Source organism: Theobroma cacao, chromosome 1 (genome assembly GCF_053813885.1).
Source record: "Theobroma cacao isolate CCN51 chromosome 1, ASM5381388v1, whole genome shotgun sequence".
Lineage (NCBI taxonomy): Eukaryota > Viridiplantae > Streptophyta > Magnoliopsida > Malvales > Malvaceae > Theobroma > Theobroma cacao.
The window spans coordinates 6,115,272-6,138,020 of NC_142639.1; the positions used below are offsets into that span (position 1 = coordinate 6,115,272).

Sequence of the window (22,749 nt, forward strand, 5' to 3'; positions counted from 1 at the left end):
GCCCTCTCAGTGGCTTCACCCTGTCCTGTCCTTCACTCACTGCCCCGAGGGAGGTTGAGCCAGCCAGAAGTGACAGATTGATTGATTGATTGGGTCCTTTAAGTTGATTTGGAAAATGAGTTAGAATTGGAAATAGAATCTCTCTTCTAAAATAGTGCAAGGACGTCAATATTATAATTCAGTCCACATGTCCTTGAGAAAAGTATCCAACAAACGGTGGTGACGCCACTTTTATTAAACTCATAAATAATTTCTTCGAATGTGTGCTTTAGGCCAAAGTCTGAAACAAAACGGAGGATTCGCTACAAGATCATTCAACCCACCTACATCATCATCATATTTAATACTCCTACTTTGTTCACTGCTTTAATTTTCCTTTTATTAAAAAAATAATAATTATATATAAGTTTAATGTTGTTAAGTATCACTCATGAATTAGTCTATGATATTAGTAACTATAAAGGACTTTTCACATGAGACTAAACGTTCCGTTCACTTGTTTTTTATCAAATACTTGAATAAGTCTTTGAATTATATCAAAAAAATTAATTTAATCTCTATCTTTTTATTATAGTCAAATATTACTAATTGTTGATTAAAGTTAATAATTTTTATATCTCGTTATCTGTCACGTAACATATCGACGTGTCATTTTGATAACATTAATACCATGTGACAAATGATATGACATAAAAATTTATTAATTAAAAATTAAATTTTTTCTTTCTTACTTATCTAAATGCTCAAAAATTATTAGTTAGGGATTTGAAATTAATTTTTTTTAAAAAAAATTAATTACTTCAAATTAATTACCATCATTTCTTAACTAATTATCATCTTTTTAATTGAAACCATCATTCTTAACAAAAAAAACCTAATATAACTTTTTTTATTCTATTGAAACCACTGTTGCTCATAAACAAAATATTCACTTTCTTCAATATTCTCTAAACACAACATCTCTTATAATTAAAATATCCTATCTTTATCTGCAATTCCTATTTATATTCTAAAAATCGTTTTTTGAGTGGTCTTAAATTTTTAAAAATTGTGAAAAATGTGAAAAGATAATGTATTATTGACTTCCTCTTTTTAAAATCGTATCTGAGCATTTTTTGATTTCTTCACATTCTTTAAACCAACGTACGTTATAGTCATAATGTTATTTCCCTATCTACAATTCCTATTCTTTGTCTAAAAATAGTTCTTTGGGTAATCTTAAAATTTCAAAAAATGTGAAATAAGTGAAGAAATAATCTATTATTGACTTTCTTTTCTCAATATCGTATTTGAGTATTTTTTTATTTCTCTACATCAACTTTCAATAAGAATGGCTTAGATTATGTTTTTTTGTTAGGAATGATAGCTTCAATTAAGAAATGATGGTAATCAACTTAAAGCAATTAGATTTTTTATTTTTTTTATTTCAAATCCCTAATCAATAATTTTTGAACATTTAGAATTGCAAAAAGGAAAAAACTTAATTTTTAGTCAGCAATTTTTAATGTCGCGTCATTTGCTATGTAATATTAATATCATCAAGATGACACATCCATATATCACATTGTATCAAAAATTGTTGACTATATTGGTGATTAACAAAAGTTAGTAAATATGACTTATTTAACTCAAAATAAAAGGTTAGGAGCTTATTTGAATGAAATAAAAAGATAAGGATTAAATTGGCTTTCTTTGTATATAGTTGGGGGGCTTATTTGCATATTTAGTTTTTTTTTTAACTTGTATGAATATCATCAATTATTGTTATTAAATAATTTATAGTTAAACTAAACATTATAATAAATGTAAAAGTTAGTAATGTATGGTTGTTTAAAAATTTAAATTCCAATTATTTTTTGATAAAATATATATAAAAATAAAATAATTATATTGAAATTTAATATTTAAAAATTTTTAACTATTCAATAAATTTTATTTTTTATTACATTTAATCAAAATTGTATATTTTTTATTTTGAATCAAATAAATTTTTATAATTAATAGTTGACTAATGTTAGTTTAAATGTTATTTAATATTTTATGTCGCACAGTGCTAACGTGATATGTTAATATGTCATAATTAATGATGAAGTGACATACGAGATATTTTTATTTTCTTCATGTTAACATCAAGTGAACATAAAAATGACAAGTGAGATTTTGATTAACGATAATTAGTTATAAAAGTTTATTTAATTTAAAATAAATATATAAAACGTTAATTGAACTAATAAAAAATAAAAAAAATAATTCAAATTGTTTTAAAACATTACGTGAATCATATTTTTCTCTTTCTCTTAGTTCTTATTCTTTCGAATTTTAACAATTTGTGGAAAACCAATGTACCCAAGCAATGAGGCTAACGGGTGATTAAGATTACAATTTGATTTTTTCTCTGAAGGGATAGGATTATACTTTTCATGATTATTGAAAGTGACAGTAACGTTGACTAACTCTCCTTCTTTTAAGAAATATTTTATTGATAATCTAACTGCTTATCTGCCGTCCAAGAACGACTCTTTTTAACTGGATCCGACTTGATCCACCGAAAGAAACCAATGGTTTTCTCAAATCACATTTCTATATATATTATTTTACCTCTACCTTTGGAATTTCTGTTTTTTTTTTTTTTCCCATTTTCTAGTGTTTTGACCCTAATGCCGTAAACAGATTTTATTTCCCTTTTTTATTTTAATTAGAGTACGCATCTTTTATCTAGAGATTTGAATATGGGATTTTTATTTTTATTTTAAAGAAATTTTAAATAAATGGAGAAATTTTCAAAAAGTCTAAAATATAATTAGATTATTCGATAAAATATAAAATTATAATTTATCAAAAATCTTGAAATTTGAATAAGATATTTTGAAGGTTCAGAATATGGTCCAGAGGAAAACGAAAATGCTTTGCTGTCCGTAAATCATATTGTAATGGGTCACAACCATGATGACTTGTTACTTTGGATTGGAACCCATTAAAATAGCCGAAAGCATGACAAAGAATTTCTTAAAATAAATAATTTATTAAGAGGAGGATAACATAGAGTCTTTTAATATAGTATGCAATCATATCTAGATAATTTTACGCATTATATATCATATTTTATAGGTCATCTTGATTAGATTAAACTTTCAACAGCACATATATTTAGAACTCTTGGAAGTTTATAGTAAAACAAGAACACCCAACGTACTAGAAAGAAAAAAGTACATATTTTCTTGCAAACTTTGCCGTCTACTCTTGGGACAATATATGCGAAATCAACTCCTTAATCATTTGCTTAGGAGCCGTTTGGTTAGTCAACCCGTTATTTAAAATTTCATTACTACATATTTGAAGGAAAAAAAAATTCTTTGCAAATGTTATTTATAGCTTCTCACAACACTCTGTAAAATATTTATAATTAAAACTATTATATTTTGCATTTAAATATTTTATTTATTAGTTGGTGTATGATCTATTTATTTAAAGAATAGAATTCAAATCTTCTTATCTTAATTCTAATATATATATATATATATATATATATATATATATATATATATATATATATTACATTTCTTACAGTGAGGATTAAAACACAAATAAGAAGGAAAACACCAATTAAGCAAAACATTAATTATTGAGCATGGGTTTAAGTTTAGCTCAGATGGGCCAACTTTTGGGCCTTGACATACGTAAGTTTATGGCTTAAATTGAGTCAATATTTCCCTTTTTATTTTGGGGTAAATATTAGAGGGGTTTTTTTTATTTACAAAAAAATTAATTTATTTTTTTTGGTATTATTTGAGAACATTTCAGTTTCAAAATAGCACCACCTGTGAGAAAACTATTGAAAGTAATACCAAAACAAAATTTGTAGAAAATTCGTCGACCAAAATTTTCTTTTATTTGTTTATTGTAGAAAAATAAAGGTTTTATTTGGTTAAATTTTTTATTTGTTTTTAAATTTTTATAAAAATTAAAAATAATGGAACCAAATACTAAAAGCAAATGACAAAAATATTAATCAAATAGAGTTTTAAAAGGTGTTTTAAATGCTACACATTTCGACTGGTATAATCATTGACAATACTCGAACTTCTGAGGTATGCTTTGGCTCACAAAATGACGAAAAGCTACAATAAAATATAAAATGAAAAAAAGTGACGTCTTCGGTTTTTATTGAACGAACAAAGTTTTAGGTCCAATGAGTTTGGAACAGGTTTGCTCATCGTCGGTCCATTCGGTGAGGACGAGACTTCTGTTTTCTCCAAGTTGAATTGAATCAATCACGGTAATGGCCCATTTCAATTGTCAGCTATTAATGTTTAGTTATATTAAGATTAACCCAATCATAGTATTCTATTTTAAATATGTTCCAGCCATTAAATTTTTAAATAATTTAACTTAGAATTTGAAAACATCATATGCACTCAATCGTGATAGGTTACGTTGTTAAGTAGTGATTTCCCATGATTAAATCACATCATTTAGCTATTGAATTATTCAATTTCAAAGTTGATAGGTTTAAAATAAACAATTATATAAAATTCAGAGTACATAATAAAATTTTTTACGTGTGATTTAAAAGAAGAAAATCAAATTTCTAACTATAAAAATAAAATGAAATAGAAGATATCCTGATTGCCGATTGGATACGTGGATTACGTAGAATCAGGCTTAAGATTGCACGTGGCGATATGTGGCAGGCGGGTTCCCTTCGATTCCAGTGTTTGGCCAACGGAAACCACAAATTCTATTCATACTAATCAACGTGCGTTGTCTATCCCAACTCTCCACCTTGTTTCCCTTCTTCACTCTTGGGCCACAATATTTTTCTTTTCCTTTTTTGTTTTTTCGTTCGGTGAAAACGACTGGTGGGTGGCAAAAAAATGAGGGGTTGGAAATAAATATATTTATGGTGAAAGGAATATTTTTTATTTTATTATTACTCTCGACTTTTTAATTTCATTTTTATATCTTTTCACTTACTTTACCCTTTTTTTTTTAATTTTGCATTACATAAAATAAATCTTTCTTCAAATAAAATAAAAGAAGTTGCCCCTACTCTTTTTTACTTTTATTTCTTGAGAACAGGATAAGCAAATTCAAAAAATTAATATAATATTTTAAAAAGTAGAAAAAAAATAAATTTAATAAGAAAAATTAACTAAAAAGTGAAAATAAAAAATGGTTACCATCCGGTGTCCCCACCGTTGAGAAATTTACATTCTTCTCTTTGTTGGATGTTCATTTTCAATGAGTCTGATAGGTTCCTTTATTTAAGCTAAAAAAGAAAGGGAAAGAAAGTCAGTTTAAACTATCTAATTATTTTCTTAATTAGAGTTTTCATTTTTCATTACCATTAGACAGCCAAAAAAATTAAATACTTATTCATATTTTAAACATTATAGTATAAAAAAATTAAATACTCATTCAAAAATTAATACTTAAAATAATAAATAATCAAACTAAAAATAAAATATTTAATAAACAAAATTAACTTAAAAACCTGAAAAGGTTGCTATAGGTGTTCCCATCCTTGAGAATTTACATATTTCCTTGGCAGATTTTCATTTTCAATGAGTATGATGTTCTTGATGTGTGTGTATTTATTTTGACAAAAAAAGAAAAAGCCAAAAAAAAAGAGAAAATTTTTTCAATAATTTATTTTATATTTAAAATTTAGGATTTTCATTTCCTTTTTGGATGGACTACAAACAACTAGAAAAGGTCCCTCCTTCACCAGTCTCTCTCTCTGCCCTGGGCTGAGAGTTTCTCTTCTATTCTCTCTCACTGAGAAGCTCTCCATTGCCTGCTTTCAGAAATCCTCCATCTCTTTTTCCTTTCATTTTCCCACACTTTCCTTCACTTTCCCACTACCCAGACATGGGCCTCTCCACAAAACTCCACCGTATAGACCTTCGTTCCACATTCTTCACCTCTCTTCGCCCCTCTTTCACCCCGAATTCCTCCTCTCTAATCTCCCCCAAGACCCTTAAATTTAGACCCACTAAAATAACTGCCCAGGTTTCCACTCTCAGCGTTGAAACCTCCGTTAAAGACCCTCAAAACGACATCGAGTCATTGTTTTCCACCAACACAGTCGAAGAAGTTGATCGAAAACGCGCCAACAAGCGGTCCAACACCGGCTCTTCGGGTATTTCCTCCGGTGTAAAGCTCGAAAACATAAGCAAGAGCTATAAAGGAGTAACGGTTTTGAAAAATGTGAGTTGGGAAGTGAAAAAAGGCGAGAAAGTTGGATTGGTTGGAGTAAACGGAGCAGGGAAAACGACTCAGATGAGAATTATAACGGGGCTAGAAGAACCTGATTCGGGGAATGTTATAAAGGCGAAACCAAACATGAAAGTTGCGTTTTTGAACCAAGAATTTGAGGTTTCGATGAGTAGGACGGTGAGGGAGGAGTTTATGAGTGCTTTTAAAGAGGAAATGGAGATTGCAGACAGGTTAGAGAGGGTTCAAAAGGCGATTGAAGGGGCTACCGAGGATTTGGAGTTGATGGGAAGGCTTTTGGATGAGTTTGATTTGTTGCAGAGGAGAGCTCAGGCTGTGGATTTGGATGAGGTTGATGCTAAGGTTAGTAAGTTGATGCCAGAGCTCGGGTTTTCCCCTGAGGATTCGGATAGGTTGGTCGCGAGTTTTAGTAGCGGGTGGCAGATGAGGATGTCACTTGGGAAGATTTTATTGCAGGTAAAGTTATTATTTTGATGCATATCTTGGTGTAAAATTGTTCTATTGATAGTTTCATTGATGTTTCTATATTGTTTTGTTAAGAAAAAGTTGGGGCAATGAATTTCTTGAGCCTTACTATGAGCGTTAAAGATATATAGAAGTTTCCTGGTAGGATTGCAAGGAGATTGCCACTATATTTGATCACTATATATTAATAGTAATGTTCAAAATGAGATTGTTTACTTTTGAAGAAGTGATAGTTTTGATTGGAGGTCGGCTTCTAATTTTGACTATTCACAGCTGAAATGACTTTGGCACTTGTTGTTTATAAGTTTTAAATTTTAAATTGAATGACAAAATATTTAGCTTGTATGCATTTTTTATTATGTTGTGGTTAGTTGTTAATTCATGGTTCATGTGTGTGACATGTAGCATAATATATTGGCATTACTTGCTGATTGTTGATGTAAATGTAAATTTGCAGGAGCCTGATTTGTTGCTTTTGGATGAGCCTACAAATCACCTTGACCTTGATACAATTGAGTGGCTTGAAGGATATCTCGACAAGCAAGAAGTGCCGATGGTCATTATATCTCATGATAGAGCTTTTCTAGATCAGTTGTGTACAAAGATAGTGGAGACTGATATGGGTGTTTCCAGGACGTTTGAGGGTAATTATTCTCAGTATGTTGAAGCAAAGGCAGCATGGGTTGAAAACCAGTGTGCTGCATGGGAGAAGCAGCAGAAGGAAATTGAGCAGACAAAAGACTTGATAAACAGATTAGGTGCAGGAGCAAATTCTGGCCGTGCTTCTTCTGCTGAAAAGGTATGTATGTTGGCATTCAGTTCTGAAATATATTCCATTTCATCTTTGACGAATGCAAGCTGCCCTCTTTAGTCAATTTGTAGTGATGGCAGATGTATAATTTTTTTTCATTTTAAGTTATTTACTAAATATGCATAAATTGACGATAAAATTACTACCCGATTGCCAAACCTGCTTGACTTGCAGTATTCTTTCAAATGAATGACCTAAGTTTTCATCATATTTTGGTAAATCATAGATGATTTTACTCTATACAATTAATTAAATAATGAAGCGAGTTACCTAGCATGTGGGTTTTGTTTGTGGAACTTGAACCAGAATGTAAAACACCATCTATATTGAAATATGGTACGGTGGGTATAATTTTCTTTTCCCTTTATTTTAAGTGGATTAATCTGAAGTTTTAGGTTAATTATGATTAATTAGAACTTGTAGAAATTCAGTTGTAGTTTTATATCATTTAACTAAGGTTCCTTGATATCTTATACCACAAGATTTTCATTTCTAGGTACAATTTCTTCTTTTTTTCATCAAGGTTTCTCATCACTTTTATCAGATTGAGTGTTTCTTTTTCTATTCTGGATCACAAATGATTTGCAATTTGGATTGCATGATCCGTATAAAATTTGTGAGGATGGAACCTCGTATTTTTCTTGATATGATGGTCAGAAGAGTTACTTTGCTTTAACAGAATGGATAGTGGCATGCCTGTATATCACTTGGTTGGCTTTTCTTTTCTTTTATCTACTTTTTCCATTTTATTTATTTCACAAAAACCACTTCTCTTAGTTACCTACATCAATATTCTATCTTCCTGAAATTTCTTCTCAATAAAGTCCTTGCTGCCTGAACTTTTTGTCTTTTCTTTGGATTTTGATGGTGGTTGCTACTTCAGATAGTTACAGGTTCCTCAGACTTTTGTGTTTGTACTGGGATTCATTCTTTAAGCTCTAATATGCTTCTGCATATTTATTTTTCTGGTTACTTAAATTCTCCTCTTGCTGAGTGGTAACAGAAGCTGGAGAGACTTCAAGAAGAGGGTCAATTAGAGAAGCCATTTCAGCGGAAACAAATGAAGATAAGGTTCCCTGAGCGTGGAAGAAGCGGCAGATCTGTTATTACTGTTAAGAATCTGGAATTTGGTTATGAGGATGAGGTAAGATGAGATGATTATTGATTGATGGTGTAATTATTTTTTTTAATCTTCTCATTTATGACAAAAAATTGGTTTGTATCAGTTGCTATTTAACAGGGCGAATCTTACAATTGAAAGGGGAGAGAAAATTGCCATTATTGGTCCAAACGGTTGCGGAAAGAGTACTTTACTGAAACTGATAATGGGTTTGGAGAAGCCAAGAGGAGGTGAAGTGGTACTTGGGGAGCATAACGTTCTACCAAATTATTTTGAGCAGAATCAGGTATTTGGCCTCTGTGTATAATATTATTTGTATGTGAGGTACTTCTGATCTTGCCGCTTAGTTGCTAAGCTCCCCTTTGGAGCTAACGAAGTGCAAACTACTGACTGAATTTAATCAACTTTTCTTTCAGGCTGAGGCTCTTGATTTGGATAAAACAGTGCTTCAGACAGTGGAAGAAGTGGCAGAAGACTGGAGAATTGATGATATTAAGGGACTCCTAGGTCGTTGCAACTTCAAAGCTGATATGCTCGAAAGAAAGGTTTCCCTTTTGAGTGGTGGTGAGAAGGTAATTACATTCTACATTTCATTTTATATTTTGAGTACTCTTTTTGCTTTTATGGATCTCATTCAAAAATTTTGTTTTGTGCTTTGAATCTTTCATTATTAACTCCAATGTTTCTGAGCATTTAGCTCAATGTTAGGTGCATGTATCCCCCTGTTCAAAGAGCTGGTTCTAGTCCCTCTTTCCCCCAAATCAAAAAAAAAAAAAAAAAGAAAAAAGAAAAAAAGAAAGGAGACGAAAATCCAATGTTTCTGGGGCAGCCTATTCTAATTGGTTCATAATAGTTTAGTGATTTTAATTCATTACCTGCTGGACAATTTGATAATTTTGGGGTACTTTAGTTGAAGTTTGTAGATTGCCTGATGCATATTGAATTCAAATGTTTAACATTATATGAGCTAATGAATAATATAAAAGTAAGCATATGCTTCTCGTTAGTGTCTCACGACCTGCATGCCTGATACTTCCTGTTCTTAAGCGTAGAAATTTGTGGTTTGTGAATTGATGGCTCTTGCATGTTGTTTATCATGTCCTAGTGCACTGGCATGTTTATTAGATACTACCATGTATTATATTTCCATTTTGTTTTGAAGTCATGAATTTGATTGTTGTATTTTCTTGTTACATTTAGGCACGTCTTGCTTTTTGCAAATTTATGGTAAAACCATCAACATTACTAGTTTTGGATGAACCAACTAATCACCTCGATATACCTTCGAAAGAAATGCTGGAGGTTTGGTTTTTTCTTACCTTTCTCTATAGTCCATTTGATTTTTATAACTCAATATTTCAGCATTTAGCTTTGTCACTGAATAATTCTGCAATTTCTCATTATTCTATTAGGAGGCAATCAGAGAGTACAGTGGCACTATAATTACTGTTTCACATGACCGATACTTTATTAGGCAAATTGTTAACAGAGTAGTGGAAGTAAAAGATGGACATTTGCAGGACTACATGGGTGATTACAATGTGAGTATGACTTTATTGGTTGAACCCTTCTCATCCTTTCCCATTGCTGCATGGAATGTCTTCTTGCATAGCTCTTATTACCAATCCCTCCCAAACTCCTTATTTTCTTTGCCTATTTGTTGTTTGGCTTATCATCTGGTAAAAAACTGAAAATTTTCTTTTCATCCATGAGTTTATTCAGATGCTTGTTTGCTAAGTTTATTGGTGGTCTTTTACCCAAAATATGCTGTTCATCGAATCTTTCTTCTCTGGTTCCTGATTAACTGTTTGTACCAATTTCAAATGGAAAGTATTATCTAGAGAAAAACCTTGAGGCAAGGGCTAAGGAGCTGGAGCGTGAGGCAGACCTTGAAGAGAAAGCTCCCAAAGTGAAAGCCAAATCCAAGATGTCAAAGGTAAGCAATACACTCTTGTGATTCCTAGCTTTCAAAATTGGAGAGGTTATTGTCACATGGTTTACAGAACCTTAGCTAACGAATTCTGTATCCCTTGGTTTGACAGGCTGAGAAGGAAGCTCGAAAGAAACAGAAAATGCAGGCCTTTCAAGCTGCTAAACAAAAGTCGAAAGGGCTGAAGAATTCCAAGAGATGGAAATGAAATATTCCATCTATACATGAAATTGATTAAGAATGACCAATTGTTAAACCAATTTTACAGTGTAAAGTGCCTAGGATGTGGATGACCACCAGCACCATCTGTATATAATGTTGATAGAAATACAGTTCTAAATTGAAGCTCTTACACGAGTTATGGTAGAGTTGAGTTCTTCTTATTTCCTGGCCATAGCAATTCATACTTCCTTAAAAATGTAATGCAGGGTGAAATTGAACTGAGAAGTGAAAACTGAATCCGGCAGCCTCTCTTTGATGCTTAAAAAGAAAATAAAGAAAAAATCCATGGCCATGCATGCCGCAAACAAATACTAGTATTTCTTCATCTTTCTCTCCAAAAATCAAGGTAAATGTGAATTTTCTAGGCTTGACTGAATCATTGTTAGCATCTTTTATTAAACAAAAGTTGGACTTTAAAAATCTGAATGTATTTATTAAGATCATAAATTAAAGAAATTTATCAGTATTTGTAATTATTCATAGATTGAATGAATTTTTCTAAAAATTATATATTCTCTTGATTGGGGAAAAAGGGTTTCCAACTTGAGTAAGGAAATTATGGAGTGAATTTGAGACTTTTGTTTAAGTATAATAATGGATTTATATTTAATACACTAACAGTGTATAGTTTTTATACAATGTCATCTCACCAAATGGTACTATCTTATTAATAAAGAAAAATTTTTAAGAACTTAAATTTAAATATTAAAAATTAATTAAATAAAAAATAATTTTTTCTCTCTAGCTACATCAAATCATTCTTTAATTTTTTTTATACATCTTTGTCTAACTCCATCTTCTTCCCCCTTCTTCCTCAATTAAAATTAAAAATTAAAATATTTTAACTTTTCCTCAAGACCTCTTTAACCTTCTTTTCTTGTTCTTAAGTTAGACATTCAAACTAAAATTTTGATGAGAGGATTTTCCTTTTGTTGAGGGAAAGAGAGAGAAAAAGTGCTCCTCAACAAAGAAGTAATTTTTTTATTAGTTAACATTGGAACTAGAAGGGTGGACATTTGACCGATCTGATCATCTATTGTGATAGAAGAATCATTCATTAAGTTGTGACAGGATGATCTTCGGGGGCAATATTAGTGTTGAAAAAATTATCACAATTTTTGTTAAAATTTTAATTTAATATTAAATTGATGTTAATTAATTACTTTTACCATTTTTATTATTTAACTACATTATAACCCTAGATTAAACTTAACAAGTAAAATCCTAATTTATTTATTTAAAAAAATTAATTATCACATTATAACCTTAAATCAAATGTAAAAATTACTTAAAAAATACATCACTAAAACTCAACAAATACACAGAGTCAACAAGTACAAATTATCTTGAAATATCTTGTGGTTAAACAATTTTAACAAATCTAATTTTAATGGAAAAATAAGAAAAAAGGAGATAATGGAGAGATATAAAAAGGAGGAGAGCAATCAAGTAACTTGTAAGGGAGTTAAAGAGAGAAAAAATAATTTTTTTAATTTTTTATTTAATTATTAAAATTTTTTATATTTAATTTTTCCAAAAATTTTTTAGTTTTATCTAATTAATAAATGACTGTATAAAAACTACCGATTGTCCTTGCATCAACTTTAAATCCATAAACGCAGCGAACAAAACGCCAAAACGTGGTAGTTTAGTGTCTTCCTTCAAATCCATTTTTCCTCCATCAAAACCAGAACACCCCCGACCCCTGTTCGAGGCTCTGAAAAAGAGAACTGGAGAAAAGCAAGCATCCGCCGTTTGTGCAGAAAGTTGAGCCACCGCTCCTTCAAATCTCCCAAACAAAAACATCCAACCTTAAAAACAAGCATCCCATTTGACAAGGATTTTTTTTTTTTAAATTTAATTATTGCTTAGAGTTACAGGTATGCCCAGATTTTTTTTCAAAGGCGTCACTGGTTTTCTTGGGAAATAATTGAATTACTCAGTTCTTTTTTTTTTTTTTTTCAATCATGTTTATGTTGTGGCACAGCTGATATGAGTGGAGTGGTGCTAGGCTTGCCAGGGCCATGGGCTGAGCATTATCGTGAGCCCTCTGATCATTATACTACGAAAATTGGTGGACTTCCTGTAATTCTCTTTCTCTTTTCATCTTTATATGGTTTCCATTGTTGTTAGTTATGTTTTTATTATGAATTGTATAAGTTACTCTTCACTTTGTTTTAACAGGACTGGCCTCTTCCCATTGAGGCTTTAAACCCCAGTCTTATTCACTGCACTAAATGTGGAAGTAAACTGTGTCTTGTTGCTCAGGTTTTTACTTTTTTTACACTCTTATATTTAAACTCTAATGCTTTTTCTTCATATGGTTAAAAAAGTTGCAACATAGGAATTATATAATTGGTATATAATATTTATTTCTAAAATTTCTCTCCAGGTTTATGCTCCAGTTTCAAGTGAAACTTTAAAGATAGAGGAGCGTCTTCTTCTTGTTTTTGGTTGTGTGACACCAACTTGTGGTAGCACTCCTCTCAGGTTCTTACTCTGAATTGTTTTTTTGACCATTGATTTGTAAATGAAATGTAATTCTTTAACTGTATGTGTTATGTTTTTTTAGTACAATAATAATAACTAGAAGTGTACTTTTTTGATGAAATATGACTATATAGTTGGCGAGCTCTTCGAATTCAGAAAGTGGAAAATGATGCAAAAGAATTTTCCTCCACTGCTACTCAGGAAAAAGTTCCTGCAGCTGCATCTCCAGTTTCTGTTTCAAAAACTAACTGGTGGCAGAAGTTGGGTGATGAGGATGACGAAGATGTGGATCTGGAGGATTTGAGTAAAGCATTTTCTGAAGCAGCAAGCTTGACTTCTCAACCCAAGAAGACAAACAGCAACCGGAATTCTGAGACTGCTGTGAAGCATCCTTCGCCTTTAACTGCACAGACAATAAGGATAGATACTGATACACCTGGTGAGGTTGCCCTTTTTGTTAATGTGTTGCTCCTCAAAATTCCTTTATGTATATATCGTATGTGATACTTTGACTTTGTGCAATCTATTTTGTTCCAAGTGACATTAGTATTAACAAGTCGCATGACAACCAACTTGTTCCCTGCATTGCTGCAAACAATGATTGTCATCCTTTCTGTTTGATATGGAAAGCAGTAACTCATTTTCCTTATACTTTCTGGTCTGGGGAGTTGAAGTAGCTTCAAATTGACATCTAAATTACTTACTCATATTGTTTCTATACTAATTTTGTTGTGTTAAAAGGCTTGTGCTTGACTCATTTTGTTCCTTTATTGCAGTGATGCCTTGCTTCTACATTTATAGTCAGGCAGAACCGTCATCAAAGAATTTTGCTTCTATGTATTCAAATTACACATCACTTTCTGTCAAGGAGAAAGAAGGTGATGTTGATGATCATGGACAAGAAGAAACATGGGAAGCAGAAAATTATGAATACGATAAAGCTTTGTCTGCTGACAGGACTTACCTCAAGTTCAAGAAACAATTGGATGCATCTCCAGAGCAGTGTTTCAGGTCATTGAGGGTTATTTGTTGAATGCCTATGCTGACAAACCTTGCTTAGACTGGCATATATGTACTTCCTCCCATTTCTGTACCATCACTAGGACTAATGCTAAGTTGATAAGGCATGGATGGAATGATAATTTTGTTCCTTGTTATATTTTCGTGATTTCATCATTGCTAGGACCTGGTTAATCTCCAAAAATTCAGTAAAGGTGGAATAATAAGTGTACCAAAAGGGAAACAATGGAGGAACAATCAACCAGATATCTGCAGGAACATTTATTTAGTTAACATTGATTCTTCTAGTAATTTGAGTTAGGCACTGTTACGCTCAATATCAATCTGCCACTGCAAGTAAAAGGAGTTAAAAAAAGGAGAAATGATAGTAATATTGTTTTTTTAGCTTCTTGGTACATTAATAAAAGTTTCTCAATGTCCTTTATATTCTCAGATATGCATTTGGAGGGAAGCCTCTTCTGGCTGTGGCAGAGGTGGGAGATGCTGGGAAGTGTAGGCTTTGTGGTGCTTCAAGGCACTTTGAGATGCAGCTTATGCCCCCATTAATATATTTTCTTCAAGAAGAAGCTGATGCTTGTCATAAAGCTTCTCTAGAGAACTGGAATTGGCTGATGCTTGCTGTCTATACTTGTTCCAAGGTGAGTTGTCAACTCTTTGATTAATCTAAGCGACAACATATCCTGTGAGGAAGAGGGGAATGATGCATGGGTAGATTTGGCTCCTTTAACACCCCTTTCCACTTTTTATTCTCCCTCTCTGGCCCTCCCCTCTAAAATTAGAAGTTTGGGTGAAAAAGGCTTCCATCTTGTGTTAACAATTGTGCCATGTTTCTTTGCAGAGCTGTTCTAAGCCATTTGATAAAGAGAAGTCCAACAGTGGTGATTGGTTTGTGGTGGAGGAGACCGTTATCGTGCAATTTGAGAAACCCTTAAATGAGTGTGCTCAACGCTATTTCTCATGATTTATTACGGTAAGCGACTATTTAAGTGTGAATTGTCTATTGGAATATACAGAGATAGTCAACATTATACATCGCTTATAAGGATCCCGGGATTTTACTCATATAGAGGATAGTTTGTCAAATTTTTGTGACCTTGACAAGTTTCTAATAAAACTCTAGTGTATCTGTTTTCTAGGAAGACAATTATATCCAGAACGGTTCTCTGAAATGTTGTATTGTCTTTCAAGAAAGTGTTCTTTGTTAATTTTCGTAGCCTGTGACGTACAGTGTCATGATACCAACGAAGAATCATTAGTCCCACATCAAAATGGATATCGTGGTCCCAACAAAGAGTCATGAATTTCACATCTAAGAAAGATGTTATAATTTTATTAGAGAGTTATGAATTTCATATTGATAATTTATTAGAGTGAGATTAAACATTTAAAGATTCACATCATTTTCGATCTATAAAAGGTCAGGGGATCAAAACAGATAATACATTATAGGTTGATGTTGATTGTGACAATTGAAATGGGAAGGATGTTATGGTGTCAACGGAGAGTCATGAATTTCACAATTGTGAAGCTAACAACTCAAAATGGATAATATTTTGTAGGTTGACGTGGACCATGACGCACTGGCATGTTAGGGACTGTCTAAATTTGTAAAATTCTATTTGCTTAGGTGGTAGCATTTGACTAATCTTTCTGCTACTGCTAACATTATGATCCCTCTTTGCTTTAGTTTAAATTCTTTTGTTCAGATTGGTTAGCTGAATCAGTTAGCATATCCTATGTACTTTGTTCACATAGCATTAAATTCCGGAAGGATAATCGTTTGATTTTGCTCAAAAATTTCCAATTGCGAGTTTGTTTGAGAAAAGGTATCAAGCTTACAGAAAATAGAGAAAAGCATTGGCAAAAATCTTTTCTTGTTTGGATGTCTCTACATAGTCACAGCACAAGATAGCCCACTTTACTTGCTTGGGCACCGGATTATAAGATTTCTGACATTGGTAGAAAGAGGAAATTATTTCAACTTAATATATTGCTGTGCTTGAAATCTGTGAAATGGAGTTAAATAGTTTAAAAATTTATGTTTTGTAAGATTTGAAGAATTAAACAGATTGGGATTATTGCTCAAAGAAAACAAAAATTAAAGAAATAAAATTCTTCCCAATCCTTCACTCTTTCACGGGGTGAGGAGACCCTGCTCATGTCTCTCCTTTTACCTAGCCTTACAACAAGGAGTCATCAAAGCTTTGGACTGGCTGAATGATTGTAATTATTAGTCAGACTTCCTCCCGTTAGAATCTCAGAGTAAAACCAGTCAAGTATAAATGTCATCGTCTCACCAGAAAGCATAGCTAAAGCCGTTTATTTTAACATATGATTGACATATACCTTAATGGGACAATTACAAAATATAGCAATCTACTGCTTAAAATCATTTGGCATACCAAGATTCAAGGTCAATGCAAAACTGGTTGTACCACACATTTTTAAATACTGTTGACATGGGTAGGTAAAAATGTAATGGTTCCGACAGAATTTGCTGGGTTAGGGGCAGGACATTCAAGTTCTAACATTCATTCTTAATTGCCTAGCATCAGGAGCCAGTTCAAATACGGTCAGCTAGGGTGGGTAGATATTAGACATATGGTGGCCACTACTCAAATTTCTTGATCAGGGACAGGTCATTTAACATTCTCTCAATGGCATCATCATCATGAGCCCGTCCTTTAGTCTGCATTACAAAGACAATTTGTTACTAGAGGCTAAAGGAGTATCAACAATTTATCTTAATTTTTCAGAACTTCTCACTAAAAAGGCAAGATACCCAAATAGAATTCTAGAAATCAAATTATCCTTTAAACATTTGGAGAGCTGAGACAGCATCTGATGGGTCTTTTTCCTTGTGTTGTTGTATCAGAGTGTATGTGTGTATAAAAGAGAGAGAGAGAGAGATGCCAACAAAAATCCCTATACTTATGTGCTAGACAATGCATATGAAAAAGGACATACAATATAAAGAGTATCTGATGAGTCTCTTTCCATATTTACAACTGTAGAGAGAGAGAGAGGCCAAATAGATCTTTCCCAAATTATTCGGTAGAAATGCATGTGAAGAAGAATGAACAATCAATTTGAATTAGTAGATCACCCTATGACAATTCAAACAATGAAAAGAAACATGGATGCAAAAGAGGTAAGTTACAGAATAAAGTGCGCTAAAATAATTTTACCTTGATGGAAGGCACCATAGCAATAGCTTCCTCCACTGTTTCAGGACACAGGTTGCCAAGAACACAAAGCTGCATGAGTAGCACAATATGAAGAGTCTTTCAACATGATAATAAACAACCTAATTCTAAGTTTACAGCTTTATCGAGTATAGAGACCCTCACCTCGAATTCAGCTAGCTGATATCTACTTAGAATTCTAAACGTCTGTTAAGGTTCACATTAAAGAGGCATGTTAAAGATTTAAAGAATGTCATAAGAGGAAATGGTAATTGTAGAGAAAGCAATACCATCTGCCCTATTCAGATCCCAGAGAAGTGAATCACAATATGTTCAAGATTCCCTTCAACCAAGGTCAGCTGAAGTTAGCCAACACCTAAGTCCCACTGTAAATTGATGCAAACAAAACAAGATAGCAAACAGGGTCCTAGCTATGATAAATTCCCAAAAGATAGTAATTGATAGGAGCCAGGGACTGCCAACAAAGCTTGCATAGAGCAGTAAAAATATATGTGCACATATGCTTAAAAATAAAGTCAGTTTATCATTTCAAAACTTTAGAGGATACTCTCGAACTTGTCTAACAGCATCGGGATTCTTATAACGGCTAAAGCGCTTTACATACTGCAGTGACTTCTCAAATACCCTGTGAAACAAACACATAAAATAATCATTCGCCACATCCAGTGAGTGGAGAAATAGCAATAAAGGCATGCAAAATTTTCAAATACCACATCCCACCAGACAATCCATCTTATACAGTTAGGTTCCATTTGGTGCACAATTATGGCTATGATAGGATAGAATAAAATTTATAAGTAAATTGCCTTTGTTTTATCTTATTCTGGTGCATTCATAAGAAAAGTGCAGTCAGTTTATCCTACATAAACCTAGGATTATCCAACTCTCTCCCTCTAATAGAATTATATAATCATCTATCCAATATTATCTAATCCAACTAACTTTCTGATTGTTCTACTAAAAGACTAGAGACAATGAAAAATATAGCAACGTAATAAGACGCTATATCCTATCCAATTCTATCACATGCACCAAACAAACCTCAGGCTAGCTGCTAAATACAACAAAATTCATAATCCTGGAGACAATGTTAGAACAGTTAGACAAATAAAATAATTCCACGAAGCACAAAGTTTTATCCCCAGGTCCAAAATGTATGTCTAAAAAACGGCTAATCTTCTTTTAAAATCATGTCGGTTAAATAAACAGACCCCCGTAAGCCAATTACACTGAGATCATCAAATATGAGAAAAGGCCCAAGAAACAATTAACTGCGATTATGATACTCACTGGGAAACTTGATTCATGGGATCCTCAGACATCTGCTGAAGCTGCTCATACTTATGCTCAAGAATTAGAGCCACTTCACAATTCATCAGACATTTAGCCTTCAAAAACTCTATCCAGAAAAAAAAAATTTAACCCTTTAGCTTGTGGGTTTGAATAATTTTAATCACTTATGTATAAAGAAAAAGCGAAAAAAATATAGAAAAACGGTTTACCTTCTCCAATTTTGAGCTCCGCAGCGTTTTCTTCTTCCTCCCCAGACATAATTAGAAAACGAGGGCTCTATCTGAAAGCAATTTCATTTTACGATATCATATAAAAAAGCGCAAAGATCGAAGCATTAACAGTTATAAATTTCCTTACTTGTTACCCTGCTTGATATCGATGAAATGAGATCAGAGCAGCAGAAACCTAAATTTGCTTTCGAGTTTTGTTTCTTAAAACTAAAAATTTATGTCCTATAGCCTATAATATTAATGTATTAATAGTAATAATAATAACCGAAGGCCTTTTGGTTTTTGGGCTTTGACTCCCCAGCCAACTGACCCTACCCCACGCATCTCTCTCTCTTTTTTTTTTAACAATTTCAAATATTAAGTAAAATAGCATATAAATTATATAATTTATTAATAATCACATTTAATATTATTACACAATATCTAAATAATATTATGTAAATTTTTATAATTAACAATTATTAATCAAAATATTTTTTATTATATTTGATATTGATATAATATATTAATATATTATAATAAATAATAACATAACATACTCAACGATCATATAATATATATATATATATATAAATATATTTTAATAACTACTTCGGTATCTTTTTCTTTTTTATCTTATCATATTTTTAACAGTTTATCATTTTTTACTCTATGGAATATGGACATTACCCTTTAACTACAAACCCATTTAAAAAACATTGTCACGTGTCTTTTTTGTTATTTCTCATGAGAGTGCAATAATTGATTAATTGCTTAAAAGATGAGTATCCAATGGTTGGTTACATTAAAGTTTGTTTTGTTTTTTCCAAGATAGGAACGTTAACGTTATAGGAGATTAGGAGCATTTATTACTGTTAACTTTTATATTGTCTTATGTCAATATAAAAGGCTTTTTGATGTTATAGTTTTGTCTCTCTTGATATAATAAATTTATCGGATTAATTTTAAAGATTGTACTTATGAATAAATAAACATATTCTAAAAATAAATCTTATCCTTAAATTTATTCAATAATTTTATTTTGTCATAACATGAGGGAGATAAAATAAGGACAAAAAATGTAGGGTAATTTTGACAAAAATGTGAAATAGGGACAGCAAGGTAGCATGTATTACCCAAGGGCATTGATCAAATCAGTGTGGCAGTTACAAATACTTTTGGCTATTATAATGATTAGGTTATGTTTAATTGTTGTTTTTATTATTTATTATTTTTAGAAAAATAAAAAAATAATATCATAATTTATTTGAAAAGAACAAATAATTAAAATATAACATAATTAATCTATATAAAAATAAAATTACATAATTTGTGATGTGAAAAAATTATTATTGTTTTATATTTTGTATAATCTTTCAAAAAATTTATTTTTCTGCTTTTAGAAGAAAAAAAAAAAAGAAAAGGCAAAAACACCAATAAAACAACATCTAAATACAAATCAGCTTCACAACAGCGTTTGACGGACAAAAAGTAGTAGAAAATTAGAAGAGGGTTGAAGCGTGTTGCACCCGTGGCATTTATGAAGACAAATAGTGGCGTTCTACTCGAGCTTCGTCGCTGTTTCCCTCTCCCTTCATTTAATCAAGCACTTTGAAGGGTGTTTATAGGGCAACTACTACGAATGTGAAACGTAAAAGCAAGGGGAAAAAATGGTTGGGGATCTTTCTAGCTTGTATTCGATCAAATTCCTGAGTGAAAAAGGGAATCTGTTTTTGATAGAAACAGATAAAATTATATCAAGTACAACAACATTGGATTCAAACCAAATTTACTAACATGACAGAGGCATACTTCCTCCAGCTTTGATTCATGTCTACATAGCAAATACCATAAGAGTAGACACACAAACATCTTAGCAAACATAGATGTTCCTAGATAAATAACCAGGAAGCTAGATTATTACTTTAAATTATTTCTATTTTTTTTTAAAGAATAGAACAGAAAACATAGCTTTCAACGACTTAGTTACTAATCATAAGTAGAGTAGAAGTGGAGATGAAAAGTATGATATGCTTTGCGAAACTAAATATGCCTCCACCTGGTTTGAGATTACTTTACCCATTCAAGCTTCAAGCAGGCTTGTAGCATGCATTTAGTCCCATCTGCGGGAGACCCTAGCCATCAATCCATTCTTGGTGTGCAGTATAATGGACACAGCCGGTACAACAGGGGTTTCTTCCAGTACTTGAATACGATAGTTGTAAATTATAGCAGATGCCACACATTTCATCTGAACAAACGCCACTTCCTTCCCTAAACAGGTCCTTGGCCCGGCATTGAAAGACAAGAACTTGTATGATGGCTCGTGTTTATTCCCTCCTCGATCCGTGATCCATCTTTCAGGCTTGAACTCAAAGCAATCTTCCCCCCAGACTGACTTCATTCTTCCAAGTGCATACAAGCTAAACAAGATTTTCGTCTTCGGATAAACTGGATGCCCGCTGGGAAGACTGTCTGGTTTTAAGGGTTCCTTGTGCTGGAAGGGAACCGGGGGATACAGCCTTAATGCCTCGCACAATGCTCCATGTAGATAAACCAAATTCTTTACCTCTTCAGCATTGAATAGTCGCCACTTTTTGGTTTCCTCTGCCGGTATTATTGATTCAAGCTCTGCTATGATCTTGTTTTCCACTTTCGGATGCCTCGAAACAAGCCAAAAGAACCAAGTGAGACCAGAGCTGGTTGTGTCCCTCCCTGCAAGCATCATGTTTAAAATGGTGTCTCTCAAGAACTTGTCGTCGCATTTCAAATCTGTTGTCTTCTCTTCAGTTATGTATGATGTTAAGAGATCCACGCCCTCTTCATCAATTTCTGATACGAACCCTTCCTTCAGTTTGTTCAGTTCTTCTCTTTTCTGGCATATATATTTAGGTATTATATCATCAAGAACTTCCCAAGCCTTTCTGTATTTCCTCTCTTGCCCCATGTTCAGCCACCTTTGCAACTTAACAAAGCTTTGTGGCCTGATCTGCCGATAAAATATCGCTTCCTCTGCATCATCCAAGGCCTTGGAGAAAAGAACTTCAGGGAATTCGACGGAGAGGCATTCGGGGTCGTAGCCAGTAACCAAGATGCATGTAGAATCAAATGCAAACCTTTGGAAAACGTCTTCTAAGTTCAACACCAAGCCTCGTTTGGCGACATGCTCAAGGACAGGAATTAGCCCCTTTTCCACCTTAGCTCGGCTGGTCCGTAACAAAAATAGGTAGAACAGCTGATGTCTCATGAATCCTTGAGCAGCTTTCCGCTGTTTTTTCCACAAATCCATGTCAGCATTGAAAATCCCATCTCCCAAGATGTCAAAAATCTCCTTGAACTCGGACCCTTTGGGGAAGTTACAGAAGTTTGAACTCATTATGTAGTGAATGTTGGCAGGGTCGCAGGTGACCAACATGTTCATCTTAGCAAACCAAGGGCCTTGGAAAAGGTAAGTGCTGCATTGACATCTTTCAAGGATTTCGGTGCACCAGTCGTGAATCCGATGGGTGTTGAGGAGAAGCCCTGGCATCATCCCAACAAGAGGGAAATTCTTTGGAGTCCCATGAACATTATTTCTCAAGCAGAAGAGAAATAGAAAGCAAATGATAGCCAAGAGAACTTCAAAAATACAGATAAAAGCCATGAAAACCTGCAAAGGTTTGGGAGATTTTCAAGTATCAACCAAAGAAAGCTTTCTCAATTTAAGAAGGAAAAACGTAGAGCTTTCAAATTGGATAAGATAAAAC

General features: G+C 32.7%; 4 protein-coding genes across 4 annotated transcripts; 2 read left to right on the plus strand and 2 right to left on the minus strand.

The window, feature by feature from the left end:
* Positions 1 to 5,733: 5,733 nt before the first annotated feature.
* On the plus strand, positions 5,734 to 10,946 carry ABCF5 (general control non-repressible 5). Its single transcript, XM_018126582.2, has 9 exons — positions 5,734 to 6,693; positions 7,160 to 7,501; positions 8,517 to 8,657; positions 8,740 to 8,919; positions 9,050 to 9,205; positions 9,834 to 9,935; positions 10,046 to 10,174; positions 10,465 to 10,569; positions 10,676 to 10,946. Exons 1-9 carry the CDS (start codon positions 5,872 to 5,874, stop codon positions 10,769 to 10,771), a joined length of 2,073 nt encoding a protein of 690 aa, XP_017982071.2. The 5' UTR covers positions 5,734 to 5,871; the 3' UTR covers positions 10,772 to 10,946.
* Positions 10,947 to 12,407: 1,461 nt separating this feature from the next.
* LOC18611685 (programmed cell death 2 C-terminal domain-containing protein) lies at positions 12,408 to 16,162 on the plus strand. The gene is made up of 9 exons (XM_007048072.3): positions 12,408 to 12,665; positions 12,773 to 12,870; positions 12,970 to 13,053; positions 13,178 to 13,275; positions 13,410 to 13,714; positions 14,052 to 14,286; positions 14,729 to 14,933; positions 15,134 to 15,265; positions 15,855 to 16,162. Exons 2-8 carry the CDS (start codon positions 12,778 to 12,780, stop codon positions 15,254 to 15,256), a joined length of 1,143 nt encoding a protein of 380 aa, XP_007048134.2. The 5' UTR covers positions 12,408 to 12,665; positions 12,773 to 12,777; the 3' UTR covers positions 15,257 to 15,265; positions 15,855 to 16,162.
* Positions 16,163 to 16,588: 426 nt separating this feature from the next.
* NRPB4 (RNA polymerase II, Rpb4, core protein) lies at positions 16,589 to 19,283 on the minus strand. The gene is made up of 7 exons (XM_018126659.2): positions 19,152 to 19,283; positions 19,004 to 19,074; positions 18,792 to 18,900; positions 18,049 to 18,126; positions 17,646 to 17,679; positions 17,484 to 17,552; positions 16,589 to 16,984 (listed from the first exon to the last, which is right to left on the minus strand). The coding sequence occupies exons 2-7, from the start codon at positions 19,050 to 19,052 to the stop codon at positions 16,907 to 16,909; spliced, it is 417 nt and encodes a 138-aa protein (XP_017982148.1). The 5' UTR covers positions 19,053 to 19,074; positions 19,152 to 19,283; the 3' UTR covers positions 16,589 to 16,906.
* Positions 19,284 to 20,713: 1,430 nt separating this feature from the next.
* Positions 20,714 to 22,749, minus strand: LOC18611687 (alkane hydroxylase MAH1-like). Its single transcript, XM_018114128.2, has one exon. The coding sequence runs from the start codon at positions 22,644 to 22,646 to the stop codon at positions 21,117 to 21,119; it is 1,530 nt and encodes a 509-aa protein (XP_017969617.2). The 5' UTR covers positions 22,647 to 22,749; the 3' UTR covers positions 20,714 to 21,116.

Bases quoted from the DNA above. Each gene is read 5' to 3' on its own strand.
- LOC18611687 (XM_018114128.2), bottom strand. From the start codon at position 22,646: ATGGCTTTTATCTGTATTTTTGAAGTTCTCTTGGCTATCATTTGCTTT.
- LOC18611685 (XM_007048072.3), top strand. From the start codon at position 12,778: ATGAGTGGAGTGGTGCTAGGCTTGCCAGGGCCATGGGCTGAGCATTAT. The intron at 12,871-12,969 runs GTAATTCTCTTT...TTGTTTTAACAG, and splicing joins CGAAAATTGGTGGACTTCCT to GACTGGCCTCTTCCCATTGA. The intron at 13,715-14,051 runs GTGAGGTTGCCC...CCTTTATTGCAG, and splicing joins GATAGATACTGATACACCTG to TGATGCCTTGCTTCTACATT.
- ABCF5 (XM_018126582.2), top strand. From the start codon at position 5,872: ATGGGCCTCTCCACAAAACTCCACCGTATAGACCTTCGTTCCACATTC. The intron at 8,658-8,739 runs GTAAGATGAGAT...GGTTTGTATCAG, and splicing joins AATTTGGTTATGAGGATGAG to TTGCTATTTAACAGGGCGAA. The intron at 9,936-10,045 runs GTTTGGTTTTTT...TTATTCTATTAG, and splicing joins CTTCGAAAGAAATGCTGGAG to GAGGCAATCAGAGAGTACAG.
- NRPB4 (XM_018126659.2), bottom strand. From the start codon at position 19,052: ATGTCTGGGGAGGAAGAAGAAAACGCTGCGGAGCTCAAAATTGGAGAA. The intron at 18,901-19,003 runs GTAAACCGTTTT...TTTTCTGGATAG, and splicing joins GGAGCTCAAAATTGGAGAAG to AGTTTTTGAAGGCTAAATGT. The intron at 17,680-18,048 runs GTATCCTCTAAA...ACAGACGTTTAG, and splicing joins GCTGTTAGACAAGTTCGAGA to AATTCTAAGTAGATATCAGC.